Source organism: Heteronotia binoei, chromosome 10 (assembly GCF_032191835.1).
Source record: "Heteronotia binoei isolate CCM8104 ecotype False Entrance Well chromosome 10, APGP_CSIRO_Hbin_v1, whole genome shotgun sequence".
NCBI lineage: Eukaryota > Metazoa > Chordata > Lepidosauria > Squamata > Gekkonidae > Heteronotia > Heteronotia binoei.
This window is the reverse complement of record NC_083232.1, coordinates 99,038,541-99,063,112: the sequence shown is the minus strand read 5'-3', so window position 1 is coordinate 99,063,112 and position 24,572 is coordinate 99,038,541. Positions and strand designations below refer to the sequence as shown.

Sequence of the window (24,572 nt, the reverse complement as noted above, 5' to 3'; positions counted from 1 at the left end):
ATTGGGCACACCAAGCCTGCTGAATGGAAGGAGGCAGGGGCTGCCATCTCTGGACTGGGAAATTCCTGGATATGAGGGGAGTAGTTTGGGGGTTCAGCTGGGTGCAATGCCCTAGACCCAGCCTCCAAAGCAGCCACTTCTCCAAGGCAACTCATCATATGAACATAGGAAGTCGCCTTCTACTGAATCAGACCCCCTCGGTCCATCAAAGTCAGTCTCGTCTACTCAGACTGGCAGCGGCTCTCCAGGGTCTCAAGCTGAGGTTTTTCACGCCTACTTGCCTGGAGATGCCCGGGATTGAACCTGGGACCTTCTGCTTACCAAGATGCTCTGCCACTGAGCCACCGTCCCTCCCGGTAGTCTGGAGATCAGTCGTGATCCCAGGAGATCTCGAGACCCACCAGGAGTTGGCAACACTAAGGCAAGCTCCCTGCAACCACGGCATGCAGGGCCCGCGTCTTCTACCGGGAAGGCGGCTCCAGGCGCCTCGCGATCTTGAGCGCTGCAGAGCAGGCGGAGGGGCGGGCCAGGCAGGTCACGTGCCACTAAGACCTCCAGAGCCCCGCCCCCTCTGGGGCAGCTCAGGTCCTCTCCGGCTGGCCCCGCCCTTTGTGGGCGGAGCTCCCGAGGCGAGCGAGGGTGCCTTAATGGCGGCCTCGAACGGTGCCGGCGTCTCCCCCTCGGCGCTTTCCCCAGCCACTGCCGGCCCTCCCGGGACAGGCGCCGCAGCCGCTTCGGCACGAAGCAAGAAGCGTCCCTCGAGCCCCGGCAACGGCAGCGCCGTTAAGAAAAGGCGGGTGGCCGCCCCGGGCGGAGCCGCTCCCGGACTCGGCTCTCAGGTAACCGCCGGGGAGAGTGTGCGCCTGCGCGTGGGAAAGGGGCGGGCCTCAAGACGAGCAGAGCCGCGCATGCGTGCTGAGGAAAGGGTGCCAGCCTTTCCTGGCCATGAAAAGGGGCTTTGGAGGCGGGGAGGAGCTCTGCCCCGAAGAACAGAGCAGCAGCCAAGTTCAGCTTTAAGACCAACTAAGTTTTATTCAGAATGTAAGCTTTCGTATGCTTACATTCTGAATAAAACTCAGTTGGTCTTAAAGCTGAACTTGGCTACTGCTTTGTTCTGTTGCTTCAGACCAACGCGGCTGCCTGCTGGGATCTGTCTGCCCCGAAGAGGCTGCAGTTCGCAGGTCTGGCTTTCTCTGCACGCATTTGTCGTGGGTTTTAGCTTTCCGAGCCACTCCACTGCTGCAGCTCCGTGGTGCTTAGTTGGGAGGAACCCCGCTGAGCTCAGTGGGCCTTCTCAGCATGAAAAGGTGTGCAAGGCGTTGGATCCTTGCGTGTCACCTTGCAATGTCTGAATCGGACATGGCGTGTGCAGTGCGAGGGAGCCCGGGGAACTCTTTTCTCAGCAGTACCGTGGAAAGTAAAGACTTGGACTCCCGCTTTCTGGTTCCAACGTTGTATCTGGGGTTTTGCCTTGGAGTAAGGCTTGAAAGGCCATGGGCTACTCACTGTGAATTAAGAGTGGCCGGGAATGGATGTTTTCGTTTATTTATTTGCTTTATTTACAGTCCAGCTTTCTCAATGTGAATGAAGGCAGATTTCATGGTGTAAATCGATACAGTCAATAGGATGGGACAGCCAGTAAGTGATGTAATGGGATTAGGAAGTGGAACTTAAAACCGGGTAAAAATCTGGAACAAAACAAACGTGGCATATTAAATGATGCAGAAATGACATAATAGAGTAATGTATACTGCAACAGATAGTAGGCATTGCATGAGGTGGCATCGCCCTTAGTGTTTGTCCCTTTATGAAAGCATTCTTCTGGAGCCATTCCGTTATAATAAAGCACTACTCAGTTTTGCATAAAGTTTAATCCTTGGTGTAAGCTGTTATATGCGGGCACATGAAAGTTTATGCCAAGAATTAAACTTTGTTGGTCTTTAAGGTGCCGCTGGACTCAAAAACTTTGCTCTGCTGCTTTAGATCAACAAGCCTACCTGCTTGAATCAGTTTTGCACAGTTTGCTAATGTGCATTTTGCAAGGCAGTGCAGGGAAACAAGAACATGCTTTAGACCGTCTTGAGTGTCATCTGTTGCTATTACAAGAGGCATGGGTAGGATCTGGCTCTGTATGCAGTTAAATGAAGTTATGAAGTAAATGCAGCTTACTCCACAGGGAAAAGCTGGAAAACAAATGTGGCTGTATTGTTTGCAGGTCCTTGAATGAAATATAACACATGTATGTTAGATATGTATTTATTCACTGTATTAATAGTCCACCCTTTTCACTGAGACTCTGAGCAAATTACACTGTTTACATTGATGTAGTCAATATGATGAGACATTGAACTTGGACTAGAAAGCTGGTTTTAGGTAACCGGCTCGACTTAGCCTTCCATTTTTCCGAGGTCAGTCAAATGAGTCCCCAGCTTGCTGGGGGGAAAGTGTAGATGGCTGTGGAAAGCAATGACAAACCACCCCATAACAAAAAGTCTGCCAAGAAAAAGTCCTCATGTGACATCACACCGTGGGTTGGTAACAACCCAGTACTTGCACAGGGGACTACTTTTAGGACTAGAATTACAAATATTTGAACGAGCAAAGAATATTAGACATGAAGCAGAATGCAGAAAAATGGTATTGCATCATAGAAAATGATACAGTGCCATCAGGATAATACATTAATTGAAGAGGTCAGTACAATGGATAACAGTCCTTTCCATGTATAAAGTGCCCTCCTGAACAATTTCTTTGTATTATAGTTCTATTACCTTTATAGCAATACCTTCTGTTTTAAGTAGACTGTGGAATTACAGAAAGGTGGGAGCCTTTCTGACCTCATCAGGCATAGGGGGGGGGGGGCGGGGGGAGATGGTTCAGAGTCAAAGATGTGCTAAATATTTGAAAAAATGTTTGTTATTAAAATGGTATTGTTGAGCATGAGATTAGGAGTGCCAGAGCAGGGCCAGGGAGGTGGGTTCAGATACCGGCTCTGTCATGTAGCTGTCCAGTGTCCTCCAGGCAGTTAATCTCCTTCACGAGGTCACTGTGAGGGTAAAATGGGGACGAGAGAAGTACCCTCACCTCCCTGGAGCAAGGGAGGAATAAGAAAAAAATCTAGACGGAACATTTTTGCTCAGTGCAATAACCACAAGAATGAGGAGTTAGTCCCATTTTTTGGTCTCCTCTTCCCTATTCCAGAAGCCTCCTTCTCTCCCAGTCCTCAACTTTCTGTTTCTGCGTCCAGTGCCACTATCTGCTCGCACTTTATTGTTCACTCTCATGGGATCTCTAGATCTGGGTTGGGAAATACCTGGGGGCTTTAGGGGTGGAGCTTGAGGTGAGTGGGATTTGGGGAGGTATAATGCTAGAGAGTCCACCTTCTGGAGGGGCTGTTTTCTCCAGGATAACTGATCTTTGTCACTTGGGGATTCGTTATAATCCCAGGAGATCGCCAGCTACCACCTAAAGGTTGGGAACCCTTTCTTCCTCAAAGGCCTAAGGCCTTGTGTAGATGTTGCGATAGACCTCTATTTCCCAGCCTCCTTCGGTGTCAGGATCAGACTAGGGAAAAACCTCTATTAAGGTGGCAGAGCTCTACCGGAGAGCCTGTAAGGCCCCCACACGAGGAGGGGAGATGGTTTTCTCCCTGGAAGCTGAGCGGCAGCAAGGTTTGGTCCCTTGGAGGGAGCTGATTCCTTGTCCCACAGTAGGATTGAAACAAAGTAGGAACTCTGCAAGGTAGATTTCTGGCCAGCTTCTCTCTTTTTGCCATGATGTTGCCCCGTTCTTACAGCTGTTACAGTATTTGCTTCATAAACCAGTTCTTGTTCACCCTGCCTGGGTTCTTCATGGCTGAAACTTGGCCATATGTCAGAGGGTGTTCCCTGGGGACAGTGAGGGGCCGGGGTCCCTCTCGAGCAAAGTCCAAGGCCCAGAATGGTGGAGCCGCTGAGTTCCTTGCCTGCTCCAGGCCTCAAGGTCTGTGAGGGGAGGGACGTCCTGTCTGTGGCAAACCCCACTCCCAATACCGTGACGCTGCCCCCAAAAGTTTCTGTAGGGCTTTTGATGCTTTAATCTCACCCAATAGCCTTTCAGTCACAGGAAACTGATCTTGCTCATTCTAATATGCAGTGTTGGAATTTTCCTATTCATTTTGCGCTCTCTCAGCCAATCAGTGTGAACAGGTTCACCACTTGCGTTGCCAACTGCCTGACCCAAAAAAGTCTGTTTAACAGAGGATTAACAGTAGGTTCTTTACCAGGTGAAATCGTTTACCTTCATGCTATCAATGGGGGGGGGGGGGGAGATTTTTCCCTGTTTACCACCCTAATTGCAATACAATATAGAATATTATTTCAACCAAGAGCCAAACGGTACTGAATATTCACCACCTTCACCTTGTCCCTGGAACACTCTGTTATAATTTCTGGACACTTTCTTGGTATTCTGGACTGTTTTTCAAAAGTGCTTCAGGTGTGTTACTCCTGCAGAAGCCTGGGTAACATGAACTTCTATCATTTTTCATTCTAGTTTTCTATTATACTTCTAAGATTGTCTGTGTAGAACTGTGAGCTATTATATGCACTTGCTGGGAGTAAGAACATAAGAGAAGCCATGTTGGATCAGGCCAACGGCCCATCCAGTCCAACACTCTGTGTCACACAGTGGCAAAAAAATTTATTTATACACACACACTGTGGCTAATAGCCACTGATGGACCTCTGCTCCATATTTTTATCTAAACCCCTCTTGAAGGTGGCTATACTTGTGGCCGCCACCACCTCCTGTGGCAGTGAATTCCACATGTTAATCACCCTTTGGGTGAAGAAGTACTTCCTTTTATCCGTTTTAACCTGTCTGCTCAGCAATTTCATCGAATGCCCACGAGTAAACCCTGTTGAACCCAATTGAACCAAAGTATTTAGAGTCCAGTCCCAAGGCACCTTAGAGACAAACAGGGGTTTCAGATATGAACTTTTGAGAGTCAAAGCTGGCTTCATCGGGCACAACTATAAATTATTATTATGGAAGTATTTATCCAAAATACACTCGTATCACACATTCATGGTTTTGGTTTATAATTTACTGTGACAGAAGTAGAAGTAATTATCATTTTGCTTTGTCAGTCCCACTCTCTAAATACTCTTTCTTATATCTGACAGTGTGTGATTAGTGCTCTGTACGGGAATTTGTTTCTATTAAAAATATTCAGCTAGAAAATAAATGTAACAACCAGGTGTGTGTTGAGGGAGAGGCCTTCACTGTTTGTATGAATAGCTGACTCACAGGTAGAGGCCCATGTTGATTTTGGAAGACGCGTTACTCTGATCTGTAGAAGGCTACATGGCTTTTTAAGGAAATAAATAATGTTAATGGCTTTACCAGGAAACATGAATTCTGATGAATTACATCTCTCTGTGCTCGAGTACAATAATTCTTCCTACAGCGTACCGACAGAGACATGTTTCTGCAAAGACAGGGATTTTGTATGCTGAAGGTTAATATTGGAAAGCAATGGAATAATATGGGCCTTACGGTTAGTTACATTAAAGGCTTTTAATTTGTTTTCCTAGCATTGTCAATAATTATTATCACAATTTAAAAGGCCATCAATGTTGTCTTTGATTTATGTACATCTGCTGCTCGTGTGTTTCAGTGACATAAAGAATCAGTATCTCATCTCTCTCAGTTTACCATACGAGCTTTTCATTTTATTACATCTAATTGGCAAGTCATCCAGGATTTGGTTGCCATTTATTTTACTTGGCTTTTACTGAGAATCTGGGGGGAGAGACAGTTTTTTTACTTAAGAGATTTTTCTTGCAGTCACCTCTTAGCATGATTACTTAGGAGTGAGCAGGGCTTTTTTTGCCCTGGGGGAATGTAGTGGAGTGGAGTTCTGGAACCTCTTAGTGGAAACTCTGTGCTGAAATCTCTGGAAGGAGGTCAGAGTTAATTTGCATAGACAGAGAAAACAAACATTCTTAGGTGCCCTCTAGGTATTATGTTTCAGCAAACCTGACTTGGTTGGGAGAGAGAACCGCTATCAGTCACCGCTGACGAATGAAGCGAGCTCTATAGGTAATCTCTCAGTGGGCCTAAATGGGTAAGACAGCATGTCGTCTCTTTGCAGAAATGGAGAGGAGAAGGGGTTGTTCTCTCTCCAGTACCCCAGATTGGTAGGTGTTGAGGGCTGAGCTGCCCTCCTGGCAGTCTAATTCTCCAAGTTTAGAAGAGGGGCCCTCAACCTTTTTGAGCCTGCGGCTGCCTTTGCCATTCTAACACAGCATGGAGGGTGCAGCTACAAAATGGCTGCAGCATATGGTGGAGCCAGTCACAAAATGGCTGCTCCAGCTCACCTTCAGTCACACAGCCAAGAGCCGTGTGCTGCGATGGCAGCTGCTGCCAAAGTCAACATTTTAAAATATCTGCACAGCCAGTCAAAACCCCAGTGGTCAAGTGCAGGCCTTCTGAGCAAAAGCCCCGCCTGGCCCTGCCCACTTTCTGAAAGCAGTTGGCAGAAAGGTGTTGGTGATGTCTTCAGCCTGGCTCCTTCTCTGCGATGGTGGGACAAGGAGGACTTGATTGAAAAGGTCTTTGCAATCATTTGTTGGAAAGAGTGTAGGTTAGAGCAGAGGTGTCGAACTCATTTGTTATGAGGGCCAGATCTTCACCTTGTTGCGACGAGCCATGTGTGTAATAAAATGTAATGCCAGGTAGGGGGGATATAAACTTTATAAAGGACACAAGCAAATACACACACTCCGCCTAATCTACCTCGCTGGCTTGTTGAGCCTCAGCCAACAGAAGGAAGAGAGGCTTGGCTCAGTAGCTCTGCTGTGCAACTGAGAGAGCCTGGCAAAGCTAGCTCTCCTTCCCCCACTTCCTCCTCAAGGGAGGAGCTTTGCTCCATTGCTCCTGTGTGATTGATTAAACTTGACAAAGCAAGCTGTGATGCAGAAGGAAGCAAGAGAGGGAGAAGGAAGCAGATGACAGTGAGTTGCTCGCGGGCCTGATAGGAGCCCTCTGGGGGCCTGATTCAGCCCCTGGGCCACATGTTTGACACCCCTGGCTTAGATAATCCTTTGTGGGAGAAGCCGCTCTAAATGAACTTTGTAGATCCATTAACATTACTAGAGCTGTGTCTTCCATTGTGTTAGGCCATTCTAAGTAGGACAGTTGCTTTGGGAACAATTGCCCTTGTTTTCTAACCTCAGAAGCAGGATGCGATAAGGCAGTTAGTAGTTTTCTCCTTTTAGAGCCCTACTCACTTCCAAGTTTACAGAAATGTAACCCCTTTTTCTACCATGAATTTATTTAACTTTATTTATCATTGGCCTTTCTCAATAAGACTCAAAGTGTATTAACACAATTAAAAACAACAGAGCAGGAACTGTATGATACATGCAACAAACCATGTAGTGAAAATTGGATTACAGAATGAAATTGTAGCTCATTTGTGGTTTCCTGTTCGTTTCCTGTGGTGGAGAAGGGAAGAGAGGAAAGTGTTATGGAACGTTGTTAGTTGCATTGAGGAATTCATTTCATTTATTTTGCTTGTTGCTTTTGCTTCCCACACTTATTGTGAAGATCCCAGGGTAGTGTACTTGGGCTTACTATGCTTCTTCCAGATAATAGTCCTGTGACAAGGATGGCCACTTGGTCAGGAAAAGGTTTCAACTTACTCTTGGGCTCTTAACAGCTACTTGCTCTGCATAAGTCAATAGCCGAATGCATAAAAATTAGCCTGTCAAGCATGCGGGTTCAATGACGAGTCGAAGTTGATATAAAAACTACATTTATTGATAGACCGATACTTTGGTAACAGGTTCTTGAGAGTAATGCCAAATACACATTGATACAATACTTTTAAGGCCTACTTCAAAGGGATTCCAAAGGGATGGGGTTGCAGGGTAGCAGTCACACATAAACCATCATAAATGTCTACGTTCCCATAGTGTTATCAGGACTGTGTCCTTGCTTTCTCCAGATGTCTCTTACTTTTAAGGCATGTATGGGAAGGTGCTGATTACTTGCTTTCAGTTCTCACTACTTCTAATACTTCTAATTAATACTTCGAATTAATACTTCTAATCACTACTTCTAATACTTCTAATACTTCTAATTAATAGCCATAAAGCAAGACAGGGGGAAGGGAAAGAATAACAAGCTAAGAAAGTTGGATCCTCCATGATGCTTCACAGACCAGGTTAGGCAGGACCCTTACACAATCAATTATCAATGGAATTTCACCATGCTGGACATAGCGCATGAATCTATGTAGATCAGCCTGCTTATCTGAAGGCACAGAAACAGGAGTCACAAGCACAGTGCAACAAAATTCCATAGAATTGTATTTTTTTCAAGTAGTCCATCAGAGGGACACATATACCTCCCTGAATGGAGGGACTGTGGCTCCGTGGAAGAGTCTCTGCTTTGCATGCGGAAGATGCCAGGATCGATCCCTGGCGTATCCAGTTAAAAGGATCGTGGTAGGAGGTGATGTGAAAGACTGAGACCCTGGAGAGTTGCTGCCAGTCTGAGTAGAGAGAACTGACTTTGATGGACCGATAGGCTGATTCAGTATATGGCAGCTTCGTGGAGGTTCATGTGGAAGTCAATGAGACACTCCAAAGACAAAGCTTGGAACAATTTAGCTAGAACTGTGCTTAAGGGGAAGGGACCGTGGTTTGGTGGTAAACATATGAACATATGAAGCTGCCTTCTACCGAATCAGACCCTCGGTCCATCAAAGTCAGTCTTGTCTTCTCAGACTGGCAGCGGCTCTCCAGGGTCTCAAGCTGAGGTTTTTCACACCTATTTGCCTGGACCCTTTTTTTGGAGATGCCGGGGATTGAACCTGGGACCTTCTGCTTCCCAAGCAGATGCTCTAGCATTGAGCCACCATCCCTCCCCTCTGCTTGGCATGCAGAAGTTCTCCGCCATCTTCAATTATAAGGATCAAGTAGAAGGTGATGTGTAAGACCTCAGCCTGAGACCCTGGAGAGCTCCTGGACCGATGGCAGCGTCACGTGTTCAGGTTCTTCATAAATGCACAAAATATGCTTCCTTTTCTACAGCAGAGCATCTCTTGTTGCCAGGGCAACCTTAGGCAAAGGGGAGAAGAAACTACAAACAAGGAGAAACTTTAGTGGATCTTGGCAAGCTGCACCTTCCAAAATTCCCTCCTTGCAGGGAAAGTTATATAGAGCCTTGTCTTCCTAGCCACTCCTGAGTTGCCCACTGCCTGCCGCAGCTTTCACAAGAAGACAGCCTGACCTTAGAAACAGGGATGAAATCCAAAAGCAAAGAGTCTTTCAGAGGGATTGCTAACTAACCCCAAGAGGATTTGTGGTACATTTAACCTGAAAAGAGGCTGTTGTAGCAAATGGCAGGGATGGAGAAAAAAGGGAATATACCTTGGTTACTTTATGGCAGGGGAGGCCAAACTTGCTTAATGCAAGAGCCACAAAGAATAAATGTCAGATGTTTGAGAGCTGCAAGACGGGAAGAAAGGAAGGAAGATGGGGAAAGAGAGGTGGAAAGAAAGCAACTTTAAATGCATTCACCAGTGCACTTGGAGAAGTGATTTAAAGAGAGAAATGTCTTCCACAATCTGGCCAATGGGATTGTGGGAACTTCAAGAGCCACACAACATGTGTGAAAGAGCCTCAGGTGGTTCCCGAGCCACCCCTGCTTGATGGTATAATTTACCTGTGCCTTGGAATTGCCATGAAAGTGTATTTTTATGTACTTTTTTTAACCCACTCACACCCTTTGTGTTGTATTGACTCTGTAATTCATTTTTTGTTGCGTTGCGTAATTTAAGCAGCCAGACCTCTGCTTCTGGATGTTCAGGGGATTTCCAGTTGGTGGCGATTTGCTATAATAAGCATATTCTTGAGTATGTCTTTAGTGTGACCTTAAAATCTAAAATCCTGAACTTTACTCTTTTGGGTTTTTTTTTATATAAAGTCCCATTTTTAAAGTTCAGCCAAGCATTGTGTTCCAAAGCGAAGGCCTTCCAAATACAGCTGTACTTAAAAGGAGAAGACGGGAGAGGGCTGGCAGTGGAGTGGAACATCTTATGCCAGGACTTGACAACATCTGTTTCCTCCGCGAACTTAATTAAAACATTCCCATCCTTCCGGCTGCATTTTAAACTTTCGGAAGCTTCTGCGCTTCCTTGAGGCGACTTCATCCCGCTGCCGAGGTGAGCAAAGCAATTAGTATTTCAAGCATTCCGTGTGAGTGTTTTGTCAAGCGATGCGGCAGGCAGGCCTGGTGAAGGAGAGCGGCTTGGAAGTGCGGCAAGTGATGAGACCCTGGAGGACATTGCCCGTTAATCAAGAGCACTAGAAGTTGTTCTGCACGATCAAAATGCCCTACAGAGAGCACAGAAAAGTGATCCATCACTCCGTGACAGTCCAATCAGACGGATGAAATTGTGCCTGTCCTTTCTTGGATCAGGTGGAATATAAAATAGTTTCATATTATCTGGAAACGTTACTCTTAAAAGGGTAATATACAAGTTAATATATTTTCAGGTGTCATTCTGTGTCTTTCAGACTGGAAGTGCACCTGTTTACAAAATAGACCCCCCCCCCCCAAGTAATCAGGCTTCAAAATAAAGTGGCACTCTATCTGTAGGGGACTGTCGGTTACAGAGCAAATGTGCTTGGTGGTGGAAAGTGCTTTCAAGTTACAGCTGACATATTACGAAGCAGAAAAAGACTGTAGATTTATACCCTGCCCTTATCTCTGAATCAGAGTCTCAGAGCGGCTCACAATCTCCTTTCCCTTCCTCCCCCACAACAGACGCCCTGTGAGGCGGGTGGGGGCTGAGAGAGCTCTCACAGCAGCTGCCCTTTCAAGGACAACCTCTGCCAGAGCTATGGCTGACCCAAGGCCATTCCAGCAGCTGCAAGTGGAGGAGTGGGGAATCAAACCCGGTTCTCCCAGGTAAGAGTCCACACACTTAACCAGTGTACACCAAGTTGGCTCTCATATGGCGACCCTGGAGGGTTTTCAAGGCTGGAGACATGCAGAGGCAGTTTGCCATTGCCCGCCTCTGCATAGCAACCCTGAACTTCCCTGGTGGTCTCTGAAAACTGATGAGACCCGGCTAGCTGGGGCCATCCAAGTCAAGGCCAAACATACTTACATTTTCATATGTGTATTGAAGTATGCTGTAGTAGTTGCTAAAGTGTTGGACTAAGTGTTGGGAAGGCCTGGGTTCAAATGCCTGGTTGCCATGAAACTTACTGGGTGAAGCTGGGCTGGTCGCTATCCCTCAGTGTAGCCTACCTCACAGGGTTGTTGTGAAGATAAGGTGGAGGAAACCACCCTTAAGCTCCTTGGACAAATGGCAAGATAATAATGCACTAAATAGATTTTATAAATTGAAAACCCTTTTTCTTCTGTCACGTGGGGAATATTTTTACCCTTCCATAATTGAAATTTGGTAAGATTGCTCCAAGTTACTGTCCCCAGGGATGGCTATAGCTGGTGGACCATCATGTGACCATTCCTAGTTAGTAGGAACCCTTCATTTAGTACAAATAGTTCTCAGTCTGCAAGGAAATAATTAGTCTAAATGACTTAGAATGGGTGGCTGAAGCTTACAAGTTGATTCATATCGCACTTTGTGGTCAGCCAAGTAGGCTTGCAACAAAAAAGGAAACAGGCATGCAACAAAACCGGGGGGGGGGGGGGGGGGGTTGAAAGCCTGAAATAAAGTCATCCGGCAGCATCAGCGATATCAAAACTTTTCTAGGCAGGCAAGGCTGTGATCCCGGCACAATTATTTCAGACTCTTGTTTAGATCAATGGGGCTTCGTGCCAAGGTAATTTTTTTTGAGGACCGGGGTATCAGTTGGCTCTTTGTCAACTAGACGTATCTGTGGATGCTGGTTCAGAAAACAGGGCTCGAGGGAGAAGACTCCTGAGCTCACCGTCTTACACGTTGGGACTTCTGATGAAACATTGCGGGGACTTGAGCTGTCAAGACCCTCACAATAAATGCCAGTTTTCTGTTTTGTGACACAGCATTGTATGTAGGGTGTGGGGTTTTTTTTGGGGGGGGGGGCATCTAGGTGTTAAGGAGAAGGGGGTCAATGTGTGTTTTAATGGCTGTATTGATGGAATGAATTTGGCCCCTTCTGCTTGTCATGAAGCAGAGAGAACCCCCCCCCCCCCCTTTCACGCATGCAGGGATTCTGTCCTTTTTTTCCTTCCCCCTTCTGCCTCCATTGCAGTCCATTTTTAATTGTATTTACTGGCCAAGGTTTGCACTTTGGCTTGTTCAAATAAAAAAGCAGCTGGTTCAGTCTTTTTATTAATAGTTGCCAACCTGCAGGCGGGGCCTGGAGATCTCCCAGAATGACAGCTGATCTCCAGACAAAGGGGAGTTGTTCACCTGGAGAAAACGTTTGCTTTGGAGAGAGGACTCATTCTACCCTGCAGAGATTCCTCTCCAAACCTCACCCTCGGCAGGCTCTGCTCCCAAAATCTCCAGGTATTTCCCAGCCAGGGTTTGGCAACCCTCTTTTCAAACTGTGTACGTTTAAGTTATTGCTATGCCAGTAAAAGTTTTTGGAATTGGAATTGAAACTTTGTACATAACGTGTAATTTAGTTTATAATGAAGTTATGATTTTATATGTTGCTGGCTGTTAATTGTGTTATTGCTGATCTGCAAGGGTCCTTTTGTAGAAAAATAGGTGGTGGAGCTCATCCAGGGATTGTTATGCAGCTGCACCTACTACTCAGTGGACAAGGTGGGAAGGAGGAGGTGGAACCCTCAGAAAGGTTCAGGAGCTGCGCTCCTGTGAGCTTCTGCTGAATCCGAGGCCTGCTGACCTGTGATTGTAATAAAGTTTGTAACATGTATTTACTCAGGAGTAAGTCTCCATGAATTAAATAAGGTAGCTTCTTGCTGGTTGCCATTTGGCTTAAAGCCCAACGGTGCTTAATCTTGCCTGCCCATGAGTAGCTCTGCCTTGGATTGTACTGAAGATTCCTCAGTGTTGCATTCCTAGGCACAATGATGCAGAAGCAATATCCACAGAACTTTATGGGGCTTGCTTCTGATGTGAATTGGCTCAGGGAGTTGACCAATTTCAGTTCATCAGTATTTTTATTTTAAAAAAACCCCTCTGGTTCAATTCTGGTTCTTTCATACACAGCATACTAACTCAAGTGTAATTTCATAAAGCGACTGCAATGGCAGCTGTTCAGCTTGAGCAGGCTATTATTTTTAACCTCTTTAGTGTGTTTTGAAAGGGTTTTGCAAACAAAATATATCAAATAGGAGAAAGAGTAACCATGCCAAGTGGAATTAAATGGGAATCATAAAAGGAAAATATGTTCTTAAATGTGTTTTATTGGCTCACACTTTTCTCTAATTCCGTCAGTCATACTTGATTGCTGAGCTGAGAGAATAATGTTGAGCCCATAATGCTTGTGTAGCAGGAGCTGAAAACCCTGGCTACATTCAGACATAACAGTAGGCCAAGGCTGATAAAACTCTGTCTTAGTGTGTTGTCTGAATACAGACTGCCCAGAGGGTGACAAAGGGGGATTCTGTCTTTTCTTTGTCTCTTTCACCTTAGCTGCATTATTAGTGACCATTCTGAATATCTACTTTCGAACAATTCTGTAACTATTTATGACCAAGCATCGTTGCCCAGAGGTATTGCCCGGAGTGCATCCTTCAGTAATCTGCTTCATAGTGTCAGCAAAGAGTTCATTGAAGTTCCAGAATGATCAGACTTATCTTTGTTCAAAAGCAAAGCTTCATTTATTGATTACAACAATGCTACTCTCTACATAGGTTCTTTGAAACTGATAACGAGAAAAGGCAGGTATTGGCATTTATGGAAGTACATCAAAGCATAGGGGGTTTAAATCACTTCTCATAATAAAGTAACAGTCTGTCTCCTGGAAGGACCCAGTTCACACACTCCTTATCTCCTACCTATGTAAACTGTGTCTTCCTCCCGGTGATGTCCTTGCTCGGCTCCAGCAGGCGCCTGGGAAGCGTCCGAGCATTTCTGCACTTCAAAGACCTCTCGGGCCTCTGGCACCTCAATCACTTCTTCCTCCCCCCTCCCTCACATTCTACAATGGCACTAGTGTTAGTAGGCAGAGATTTACAGGGTTAGTTAGCAGTAAATAAACATTTCAAACAGCAGAATTAGCTTCAATGGAACACTGGCTGACACATAGCAAGCTTGAGGAGTCTAGTTTTTCTACCTGATTTATTTATGCAGCTGAACTGTGGCAACCCTGTAGGGTTTTCAAGGCAAGAGACTTTCAGAGGTGGTTGGCCCTTGCCTGCCTCTGCGTAGCAACCCTGGCCTTCCTCCATGGTCTCCCCTCCAAGTACTAGCCAGGGCTAACCTGCTGAGCTTCTGAGATGGGGCTCGCCTGGGCCCCCCAGGTCAGGGTTCCAGCTGAATACCAGCTCCTGATGTGGGTCTTTCAAAATGATACCAGGCTGTTGTGGTAATGTTGTATGCTGTTAGTGCTGAGGTCAGTGACATGAGTTTCCAGGGGGATGGGGGGAGGAACTGTAAAATATTCCAGGAAAACTTTCAGTGCCTTAAATAGTTCCATGGTCTAAATTAGCAAGTTTATTTTGGCCTATATTTAATAAACCAAGACTTGCAGTCCTAAGAGCACTTTCCTGGGACTAAACCTCATCGAATAAAATGAGTCCTACTTCAAAGTAGACCAGTTCAGAAATGCTCCCAATTTAAAAAAAAATGCCTTCTTAATTTCTGCTTTAATTGAAATTATTGATTAGGAAAAATGATTGTGGTTTAAAAATTTGGTTCAGATAAATTCAAAGTTCTGTGTGGAAATTGCTCTTGTTGGAATTACAAGTAGGGTGCCTGTGAAACTTGTGGCAGGGGAATCCCCCCCCCCCCATCACCACTGGGCACGTCTCACTGAGAGCCCAGCCGCAGCAGTGGCAACGTCCAAGCCCAGAGCAGCTCCCAGGCTCCACCACAGCCAGGCCCGCTGCGTGGGTCCCTTGCCAAAGCCAGTGTGGCTGCCAGCGGCCTCCGTGGCTGGGTCCAACGTGGCTGCTGGCATCCTCCTCCACTGCCGGGCCTGGCTGCCCATGTCCTCCAGCTCCCCCTGTGGTTAAAGTGTTGTCTGTGCATGTGCAGACAATGCAGATTTTTTGGGGGGGGGGATTTAAAATCTTCCTTTATTTTATTTTTTTACATTTCAGATTTTTCTACATGCTTGGGGTGTTGTCCAAGTGTGCAGAAAGATCTCCTTCGCCTCCATGTGGCCACAATCCTCAGATTTAGCTATTCGCCAATCACAGCCACACATGGCTGGCAGTATATAGATACTTGTTGAAACATAAGGACAATATAGCATTTATTTCTCTTATGTCGTCTTAAAAGAGAGGCATGACAACTGTAGGCACACATTTTTCACACCACCCAAAGATCTGTGCATGACGTTTTCCTCAGCACTGACAACAAAACTGAACTCTCTTCCATGGGGATCGGTACTGGTTAGCTCCACATATCACCTTAGTGACGATAACTAAGCCCTTCCACTTTATGGGAGACATAAATATGAATTTTAGCTTCGGCTGTGCAGGTCAAATGAAAACCAATTGGGTGAATTCGTAACCTGGTTTTTATTTTTGATGATTGTTGTGAGTGTTTGTGTATAATTTTATTCTCCCTCTTCTGTTTTCTCTGCTTTCCCTGTGTTGTATTGACAATGGCATCCATTCACTATTCTTATTTTTATGAAAGATGAATCTTTAGAAATGGACATTTTTTCCTTGGAGAAATAAAGCACTTGGACAGCCAGTTTGGTGTAGGAGAGTCAGTTTGGTGTAGTGGTTAAGTGTGCGGACTCTTATCTGGGAGAACCGGGTTTGATTCCCCACTCCTCCACTGGCAGCTGCTAGCATGGCCTTGGGTCAGCCATAGCTCTGGCAGAGGTTGTCCTTGGAAGGGCAGCTGCTGTGAGAGCCCTCTCAGCCCCACCCACCTCACAGGGTGTCTGTTGTGGGGGAGGAAGGGAAAGGAGGTTGTGAGCCGCTCTGAGACTCTGTCCTTGAAAGGGCAGCTGCTGTGAGAGCCCTCTCAGCCCCACCCACCTCACAGGGTGTCTGTTGTGGGGGAGGAAGGTAAAGGAGATTGTGAGCCGCTCTGAGACTCTGTCCTTGAAAGGGCAGCTGCTGTGAGAGCCCTCTCAGCCCCACCCACCTCACAGGGTGTCTGTTGTGGGGGAGGAAGGGAAAGGAGGTTGTGAGCCGCTCTGAGACTCTGTCCTTGAAAGGGCAGCTGCTGTGAGAGCCCTCTCAGCCCCACCCACCTCACAGGGTGTCTGTTGTGGGGGAGGAAGGTAAAGGAGATTGTGAGCCGCTCTGAGACTCTGTCCTTGAAAGGGCAGCTGCTGTGAGAGCCCTCTCAGCCCCACCCACCTCACAGGGTGTCTGTTGTGGGGGAGGAAGGTAAAGGAGATTGTGAGCCGCTCTGAGACTCTGTCCTTGAAAGGGCAGCTGCTGTGAGAGCCCTCTCAGCCCCACCCACCTCACAGGGTGTCTGTTGTGGGGGAGGAAGGTAAAGGAGATTGTGAGCTGCTCTGAGACTCTTCGGAGCGGAGGGCGGGATATAAATCCAATATAATCCTCTTCATCTTCTTCTTCTGGGTTTACAAATCAATAAAAATATACATACTTTCCTAGGGATAATCCCCTGAAAACCACTTTGAAACATCTCTGCTTTCCCTGTGTTGTATTGACAATGGCATCCGTTCACTATTCTTATTTTTATGAAAGATGAATCTTTAGAAATGGACATGTTTTCCTTGGAGAAATAAAGCACTTGGACAGCATTTTTAAAAACACTTATTTGGACACAGCTGTGAGAAAAACCCAGAATGCTCCAGACAGCCATAAAAGACACAGGTTTGCAGGCATGTGAAGTGGCAAAGAAAATTGTGCTCCAAACACAGGTTGTGTCATTTGGTTTCAAGTGATATTTGGTCCTGTCTGGGAGTTGTGAGGGCAGGAACCCGTAGTCCCAGGGGTCCATGGCACTGCTTGGCACCCCTGATTATTTGTTTTATTTTAAACATTTATCAGGTGGCTTTCTTACGGATCTCAAGGCACCTTACAATATAAATAAAATGCATAAAAATAAATTATTTAAAATATTTAAGCCACAATTTAAAATCACCAAATTAGGACTTCTGTAATCAAATGCAGACCTAGATAAAACCATCTTCATTTGCCTCAGAGTTGCAAAGGGAGGAGGCCAGACGCACTCCCTGGGGAGAGGCAGTTCCAGAATCGTGGGACTGCCACTGGAAAAGCCCTCTCTTGTGAACCCACCCACTGAGCTTCTTTGATTGATGGACAGTCACAACAGCCTCTCCCTGGGGGGCCTTCAGATACCATGGACCCAAGCCATGGGTGTCAAAGGTCAAAACCAGTGTCTTGATTTGGACTCAGGAACAGATCAATCCATCATCTCTATATAAAGAATAAAATATTACTGCATATATGCTAGCTGTTCACCGACATCGAGGGAAAAAATTATTCCGCTGGCATTTTACATAAAGACAATACTTTTCGGAACTTCCGGTTTCGGTGACCTGAACTAAGGAGCAACTAGGACCGGCTCGTCCGAAGCCACTCCTTAATCGAGCAGTCGAGGGGTCTCTCCTACCGGGAGACCCAACTCTGGGACCCAGGAAGGGTCTTGGAAGGCAGACACCTTGAGCTGGAGGTCGGGATTGACGGCGGCTGTCTCCTGAGCCCAGCTCGCTGTGAGCTTTGCTGCTCCAATCACCATTTTTAAATGGCATCAGCGTTGACTGCCAGACCTCTTCTTCTCTTTTCATCAAGGGCTTCTGCATGATTTGAGCAAGCTGTATTACCTGTATGAAGGAGATTGTAAGTCTCTTTTTTCTTCTAATATTGAATCCTGAAACAACATTCGTGCCTGAAACAACACCAGGGGGACTGGAGAGTTGGGAGTAAAGCGAAGCACGGACAGAGGCAAAAGCGGTGAGAAATGGGAGGGGGGATAAAACTCTCTCCTTTTCTCTTCTCTTAGGCCTCCAAAAGTTCCTGCCTCAATGTTATCATGGGGAAATATGAATAACACCAATCTCTAAAGACAGAAAAGACTTGATGGCTGAACTGAATTGATCTGTCTTAAACTTTTGTTGGGGAGGAAGATCTTGCTGCTGGAAAGCTCTTTGTAAGCATATGTGGATGAGGACAGGTGGTGTAAGAAGGCTCAGTTGTCAATGAATATTATAAAGAACTGAACTTTATAGGACAGATGCAGTGTTATATAAATCTCTGAGACTTTGAAAGATATAAGAAAAGGAAGGAGTTTGAAGTTTATGTTGAAGTATTCGGAGTAAGTCTTTGTGGGTCCAAAATATATACTTAAGGTCACATTGATTTTGTACAGTGGATTATAAAATGCAGCTGTTGGAAGAATAGCTGTGAAAGCTTCTAAGTGGATTATAAACCCCTGATGGTGGCTATTATGGATATGGTTTTTTAAATTTTGGCATTATTTATTTTTCCTCTCCTTTTCTTCTTGTGTGTTTATTGCAAGTGGTTTTTTCCTGGAGGACTCCTTTTCAAAAATGGTCTGAACACTTTTTCTTTTTACCTTTTTTCCATTTATTTTTCTCAATTTTTTTCTCTTCCCTGTGGAGTTTTCACTTCTTTATTTTCATTTTGGGATCCTCTGGATTGTTTTTTTTTGGGGGGGAGGGGTTAATTTCTGATCTTACCCGTGGATTATACAAATGGGGCATTTAGCCCTGGATTACAATTTATAACTTGGAGCACTTGGACGAACTTATTGGGACCTAGACTCCGTTGAACTACTTGTTCTGAAAAAGACACGACAGTGAACTGTTTCTGTGAGTTGAGCTGTTTTGGCTAGGTGATATTAAAGATGGTTGTAGTAAAAAGGCTCTGTTGAATATAAGACGTATCGCTAATTGGGGTTTGTTAAATTGTTGTTAGAAACAAGAAGGTTGTAAACTACTGTCTTTGCATAATATTGACACAGTCTGATAGATACCAGCTCAACTAACATAAATAAGAACTCCGTGTTCCAAAACAGACTACTGAAAGAGTAGTACACAAAATTTGTGGATGTGAGTGCAAATATACTAATAAAGATGGAAAATAAAGCTGCTTTAAAGAATTAATTAAAAAAAAGACAATCGAGAAGGAAAACCACCAATCCCCTCACCCAGTTCTTCGTCTGGTTTAGGGAAGTTCACAACCATGTAGGGGGACATGAAAGAGATGCAAAATACTCTAACTGCCATAGCACTGCTGACTGGTAAAGTAGACAATATAAGAGAGCAGATGGCAGAAATTAAACAAGAGCTTCAAGAGAACAGAAAGCAGAGACCAATAAAGCTTTAAAAGTTTTAGATGCACAGGTGACTGATAACACACAAAAGGTGGAACAGCTAGAAAAAGAACAGATAGCATGTGATAGTAGACTTCTACAGTTAGAAATAGATAGAGCAGCTTACATGCTGAAGTTCCAAAATGTACCAGAAGAAAAAACTGAAGATTTACAGAACATACTAAGTGAAGACCTAGCAGAAATTTTACAGGTGACACCTGAAAAGATGGAAGAAGAGTTTGATCAAGTTAAGCAAGTACCATCAAGCTTCACGAGACAGAATAAACTGCCCAGCGAAATCCATTTGAAGCTCACAAGGAAGAAGACCAGAGATAATATTTTGAAGCAAGTGAGAGACAGACCAGTGATGATAGCAGGAAATACGGTGAAAATTTTGAGAGAGGTGCCATGGCCAGTCAGACAAAGGAGAAGAGAATATCAAACTTTGACAAACTTTTTGAGAGAAAGTGAAATAATTTATACATGGCTAATGCCGGAAGGCTTACTCTTTATCTAAGAAGAGAACAGATATAGGATAAACTCTGTCTTCAAAGCTCAAAACTTTCTGGAGAAAGCAGAGAAAAAAGAGGGGACGAAGAAGAAGGAGGACGAAGAGGAGGAGGAAGTTCCAGATGAAGAGGATCCAAATGAAGTAAGGAAATATCCAACAAGATTGCAGACTAAAAGACTTCCGGGATCGGAAAATGACAAGCTGAGCTGCTTTCCTTAACGGGAGCAGGCTGGCACTTCTGTTCGGGGTAGTAAAAGGCAAACTAATGCCTTCTGCCTACTTTTCTCAGCTAGAGAATTGTCCAAGATATGCACAGATACTTTGAGGAGACTTACCTTGACTGAAAGGGAGTCCCAGAGGGGGCTCCTTTGAGGCTTTGAGGGATCTCTAGAGAGAAGTTGCATATTCATCATCTACAGAAGTTTCCAGAGTCATTTATTTGACTTAAGCTCGACAGGATCCGAGTCTTCTTTTACAACTTTAAACATCTAATCTGCAAAAGACTGGTGTCTATTTGGATAAACTACAAAAAGAAGGTATTGATTGCTATCTTTTCATTCCGGGACTAACTAAAGCTAAACAAAACAAAATTAAAAGGTGGGAATTGGATATACTGGAAGCTTGAAAGGAGGAGAAGAAAAGGGGCTACATTTGAACTTTGTAAATCTAAAAGACAGTGCTAAAAGGAGAAAGGAATTTATTGTTTAGTCTATCTGCGGTTGAGGAAGTAGCCCCTTCGTCATAGATCTGCAGCACTCACAGTCAACACAGGAAGTACGTCAGACATCCCGAGCTTTCTCTACCAGTGAAACGGGACTTGGTGGCAGGAAAAGCAGGATGTACCAGAGGAAAAAGAAGGAAGTAAGAGAAGTGAACAGCCTACTCTAGGATTAGAATACCAGAGAGAAACATTGGCGGCCATTGTTAGGAGGACAAAGTTTTAACAACGTTTTTAAAGTGACTGGGACAATAAACATTGGTGGAGTTAATTGAGTTGGTAATTTTAAAATAAGGAATCTTGGACAGTGGTGAAGAAGATTTGAATTGGATAATGGGAAAAGAAGGAAATTTTTTAAAGTGAAGCAAGAGTCGCGATCGCCAATTTGGGGAAAATAAAAACTTTAAACATTAATATCTGAGCCTGGGAGGGTCAGAGGACAGCGAAATTGGGTTCATTGGAAAGGGCAAGCTTCACTTTATTAAACCTGATGGTCCAAATTTAATTTGGTTAGATAAAATTTTTCGATTTTTTTTTACATGTCAGACCCGAAGCAAATTTGTACTAGGTCTGCTTCAATGGAGAAAATGCAAGCCCAATTTGATGCAATGGAAGCCAGGATAATGAAGGGGGTGAAAGAAATGATAACTGCCTCTAAAAAAGAAATAAGAAAGGATATTGAGGACTCAAAAAAAGAATTAAAGAAAGAGATAGAGAATCTCAGAAATGAGACTGTAGTAATAACAAAAAAAGTACAAGAGGTGGAAGAGAGAGTGAAAACACATGATTCCACCTTGTTAAAATTACAAGAAAAGGTGATAATACATGACTGCAAGTTGATGGAAACACAGATTCGTCTGAGAGGTGTGCCAGAAGATGAAGAATCTGATTTGAAAGAATACATAATAAAAATAATTGCAGAATTTGGAGGAAGATCCTGAAGGGAATAGAAATATGTATGATTATATGTATAGAGTGAATTCACTCTATGCAAAAAAGAACAATCTGCCAAGAGAGGTGGTCATAAGATTTATGACAAAAGAAATGGTGGGAAAAATCATGAACAAAAATTTTGAAAAGACTTTGATAGTGGGAGGTAGCAGAATAAGAGTTATGAAAGAGTTGCCAAGACAAGTGTTAACTGACAGGAATGCATATAAAAAACTGACAGAAAAATTACGTGACAATGGAATGAGATACAGATGGATAATACCTGAAGGTTTGAGCTTTGAACTTCAAAACACACATTTACAAACACACAGGAACTGCGTAGATTTTATGGAGAAAATAAAGAATTTGCACCATGATGGATTACAAATTGATGTCTTGGAATGTAAATGGACTAAACTCACCACAAAAAAGAAGGGCAACATTTCACTGGATAAAAAAACAAAATTGTAATATAGTTTGTCTACAAGAAGTGCATATTAGACAAAAGGATTATAAATTTTTATGGAATAAGCAATTGGGACTAGAATTCTATACATTGGCTGAACAGAAGAAGAGAGGAGTAATTTTTTATATTAAAAAAGAATTAGACCCAAAATTGGTTTTTAAAGATAAACATGGAAGATATATAGCAGTGGAAATTTTATTGAATGCTAAAAAAACTTTATTGTTGGGACTTTATGCTCCAAATGGTGCAAAGGATATTTTCTTTAAAAATGTTACGCAACATCTTGATGAAGTGACTTATGAGGAAATTTTGTTGATGGGGGACTTTAATGGAACAATTCAGAACACAATAGATCTGGGAAGAAAAAAATTGATAAGGGAAATTGCCAAAATCTTTTTTTGAGCTGGTTAAACAAGAGAATTTGGAGGATATATTGAGGAAGTTCAATCCTGAAGTATGGGACTATACCTTTTTTTCAGCCAGACATAATTCTTTTTCTAGAATTGACATGTGGGGTACCAAAGATTTGGGACATAACAAAGAAGATAGAGATTTTACCCAAAATAGCTGACCATAACCCAATAATGTGGATTACAAAATTGTCTAAAAAGTCGAGAAGATGGAGAATAAATGAAGATTTACTACAAAATAAAGAAATAGTGACATCTTTAGAAAATGAAACTAAAGCTTATTTTCAAGTTAATGATAGAGAAGATATAGAATTTCAGATGGTATGGGATGCCTATAAGGCAGAAATGTGAGGAATATTGATAATACTGAATAATAAAGATAAGAGAGCAAAAAATAAACAGATCTTGGACATTCAAAATGAAATTAAGAAAAAAGAAGGTGAATTAAGAAAAAGGCCAGGGAAAAAGAAAATTATAAGGGAGATTACAATATTGCAAACACAAATGACATATTTGTTAAATAAGGAAATGGAATGAAATTTTAAAAAAATTACAACAGAAATCTTTTGAGGGTGCAAATAAACCTGGAAAGTACTTGGCTTGGCAACTGAAGAAAAAAAGAGAAAGTAAAATTATTAACAAAATTGTGGATGATGAAAAAGATAAGGTGGATCAAGAGGGAATAAAGAGATAATTTTTAAAGTATTATGCTAATTTATTTAAGGGTGTTAAAGAAAGAAAGGATCGAAACGTATTTGCAAAAAATCAAAATAGCACCCTTAACTGAATATATGGAAAAAATTTCGAACGATCCAATTGAAAAAATAGAAATTGAAGCAGCGATTCATGAAAGTAATGAAAGTTGGAAAGGCACCTGGACCAGATGGATATACGGCAAAAAAAATTAAAATGCTTAAAGAAGAATTAGTACCAAAACTTCAAAAATTGATGAATGCGATAAGATCAGATGGGAAAATACCCAATACATGGAAAGAAGCTGTAATTTCGCTGATTCCAAAGGAAGATAGAGATGTCACAAATGTAAAGAATTATAAACCAATTTAATTATTAAATAATGATTATAAGATATACACAAGAATCCTCGCAGAACGGCTTAAACGATATTTAATAAATTTTATAAAGGAAGATCAAGCGGGTTTTCTTCCCAAAAGGCAAATAAGAGACAGTATTAGAACTGTTGTAAATATTGTAGAATATTATGAAAGACATCCAGAGAAGGAAGTTGCATTATTTTTTGTGGATGCAGAGAAAGCTTTTGATAATCTGAACTGGGACTTTATGTTTGCAGTAATGGAAAAAATAAAGTTGGGGGAAAACTTTATAAGAATGGTAAAGGCAATATATACTGAACAATGTGCAAGGTTATGTATAAACGCAGATCTCACAGATGAAATGAAAATTAGCAAAGGTACAAGACAAGGTTGTCCGCTTTCGCCATTGTTGTTTATAATGACTCTTGAAATCTTACTGATGCAAATACAAGATGATGAAGAAATAGAAGGAATGGGAATTAAAGGTTTTACCTATAAATATAGAGCATTTGCAGATGATATAATGTTTATAAATGAAAATCCTATACAAGTAACACCTCTGCTGTTAGCTAAAATACAAAATTTTGGAGAATTGGCGGGACTTTATGTTAATAAAGAAAAATCAAAACTTTTATGTAAAAATATGCAAGTAAATAAACAAAAGGAACTGCAGAGCTTAACAGGATGTGAGGTTATCTCTAAAGTAAAATATTTGGGTGTGGAAATAACAATGAAGAACATTGATTTGTTCAAAATAATTATGAAAAGATATGGCGTAAAATGGATGAAGATATGATAAAGTGGAACAAGCTTAATTTGTCATTGCTTGGGAGAATAGCTGCAATTAAGATGAACATTTTGCCAAGAATAATGTATCTAATCCAAACAATCCCAATTGTGAAAGTCAGCAAACAATTTAATAAATGGCAAAGAAAGATTTCAGAATTTATATGGGCTGGGAAGAAACCAAGGATTAAAATGAAAGTTTTAACAGATACTAAAGAAAGAGGAGGATTCCAGTTACCAGATTTAAGACTATATCATGAA

At 43.1% G+C, this 24,572-nt stretch overlaps 1 protein-coding gene across 1 annotated transcript in view; it reads left to right on the top strand.

Moving 5' to 3' along the window:
* Window positions 1-616: 616 nt before the first annotated feature.
* The window catches only part of INO80C (INO80 complex subunit C), a 56,355-nt gene continuing 32,399 nt past the window's right edge, over window positions 617-24,572 (top strand). The window contains exon 1 of the mRNA XM_060248345.1: window positions 617-839. Coding sequence (XP_060104328.1) covers window positions 648-839 — 192 coding nt within the window. The 5' untranslated portion in view covers window positions 617-647. The remainder of the gene's footprint in view (window positions 840-24,572) is intronic.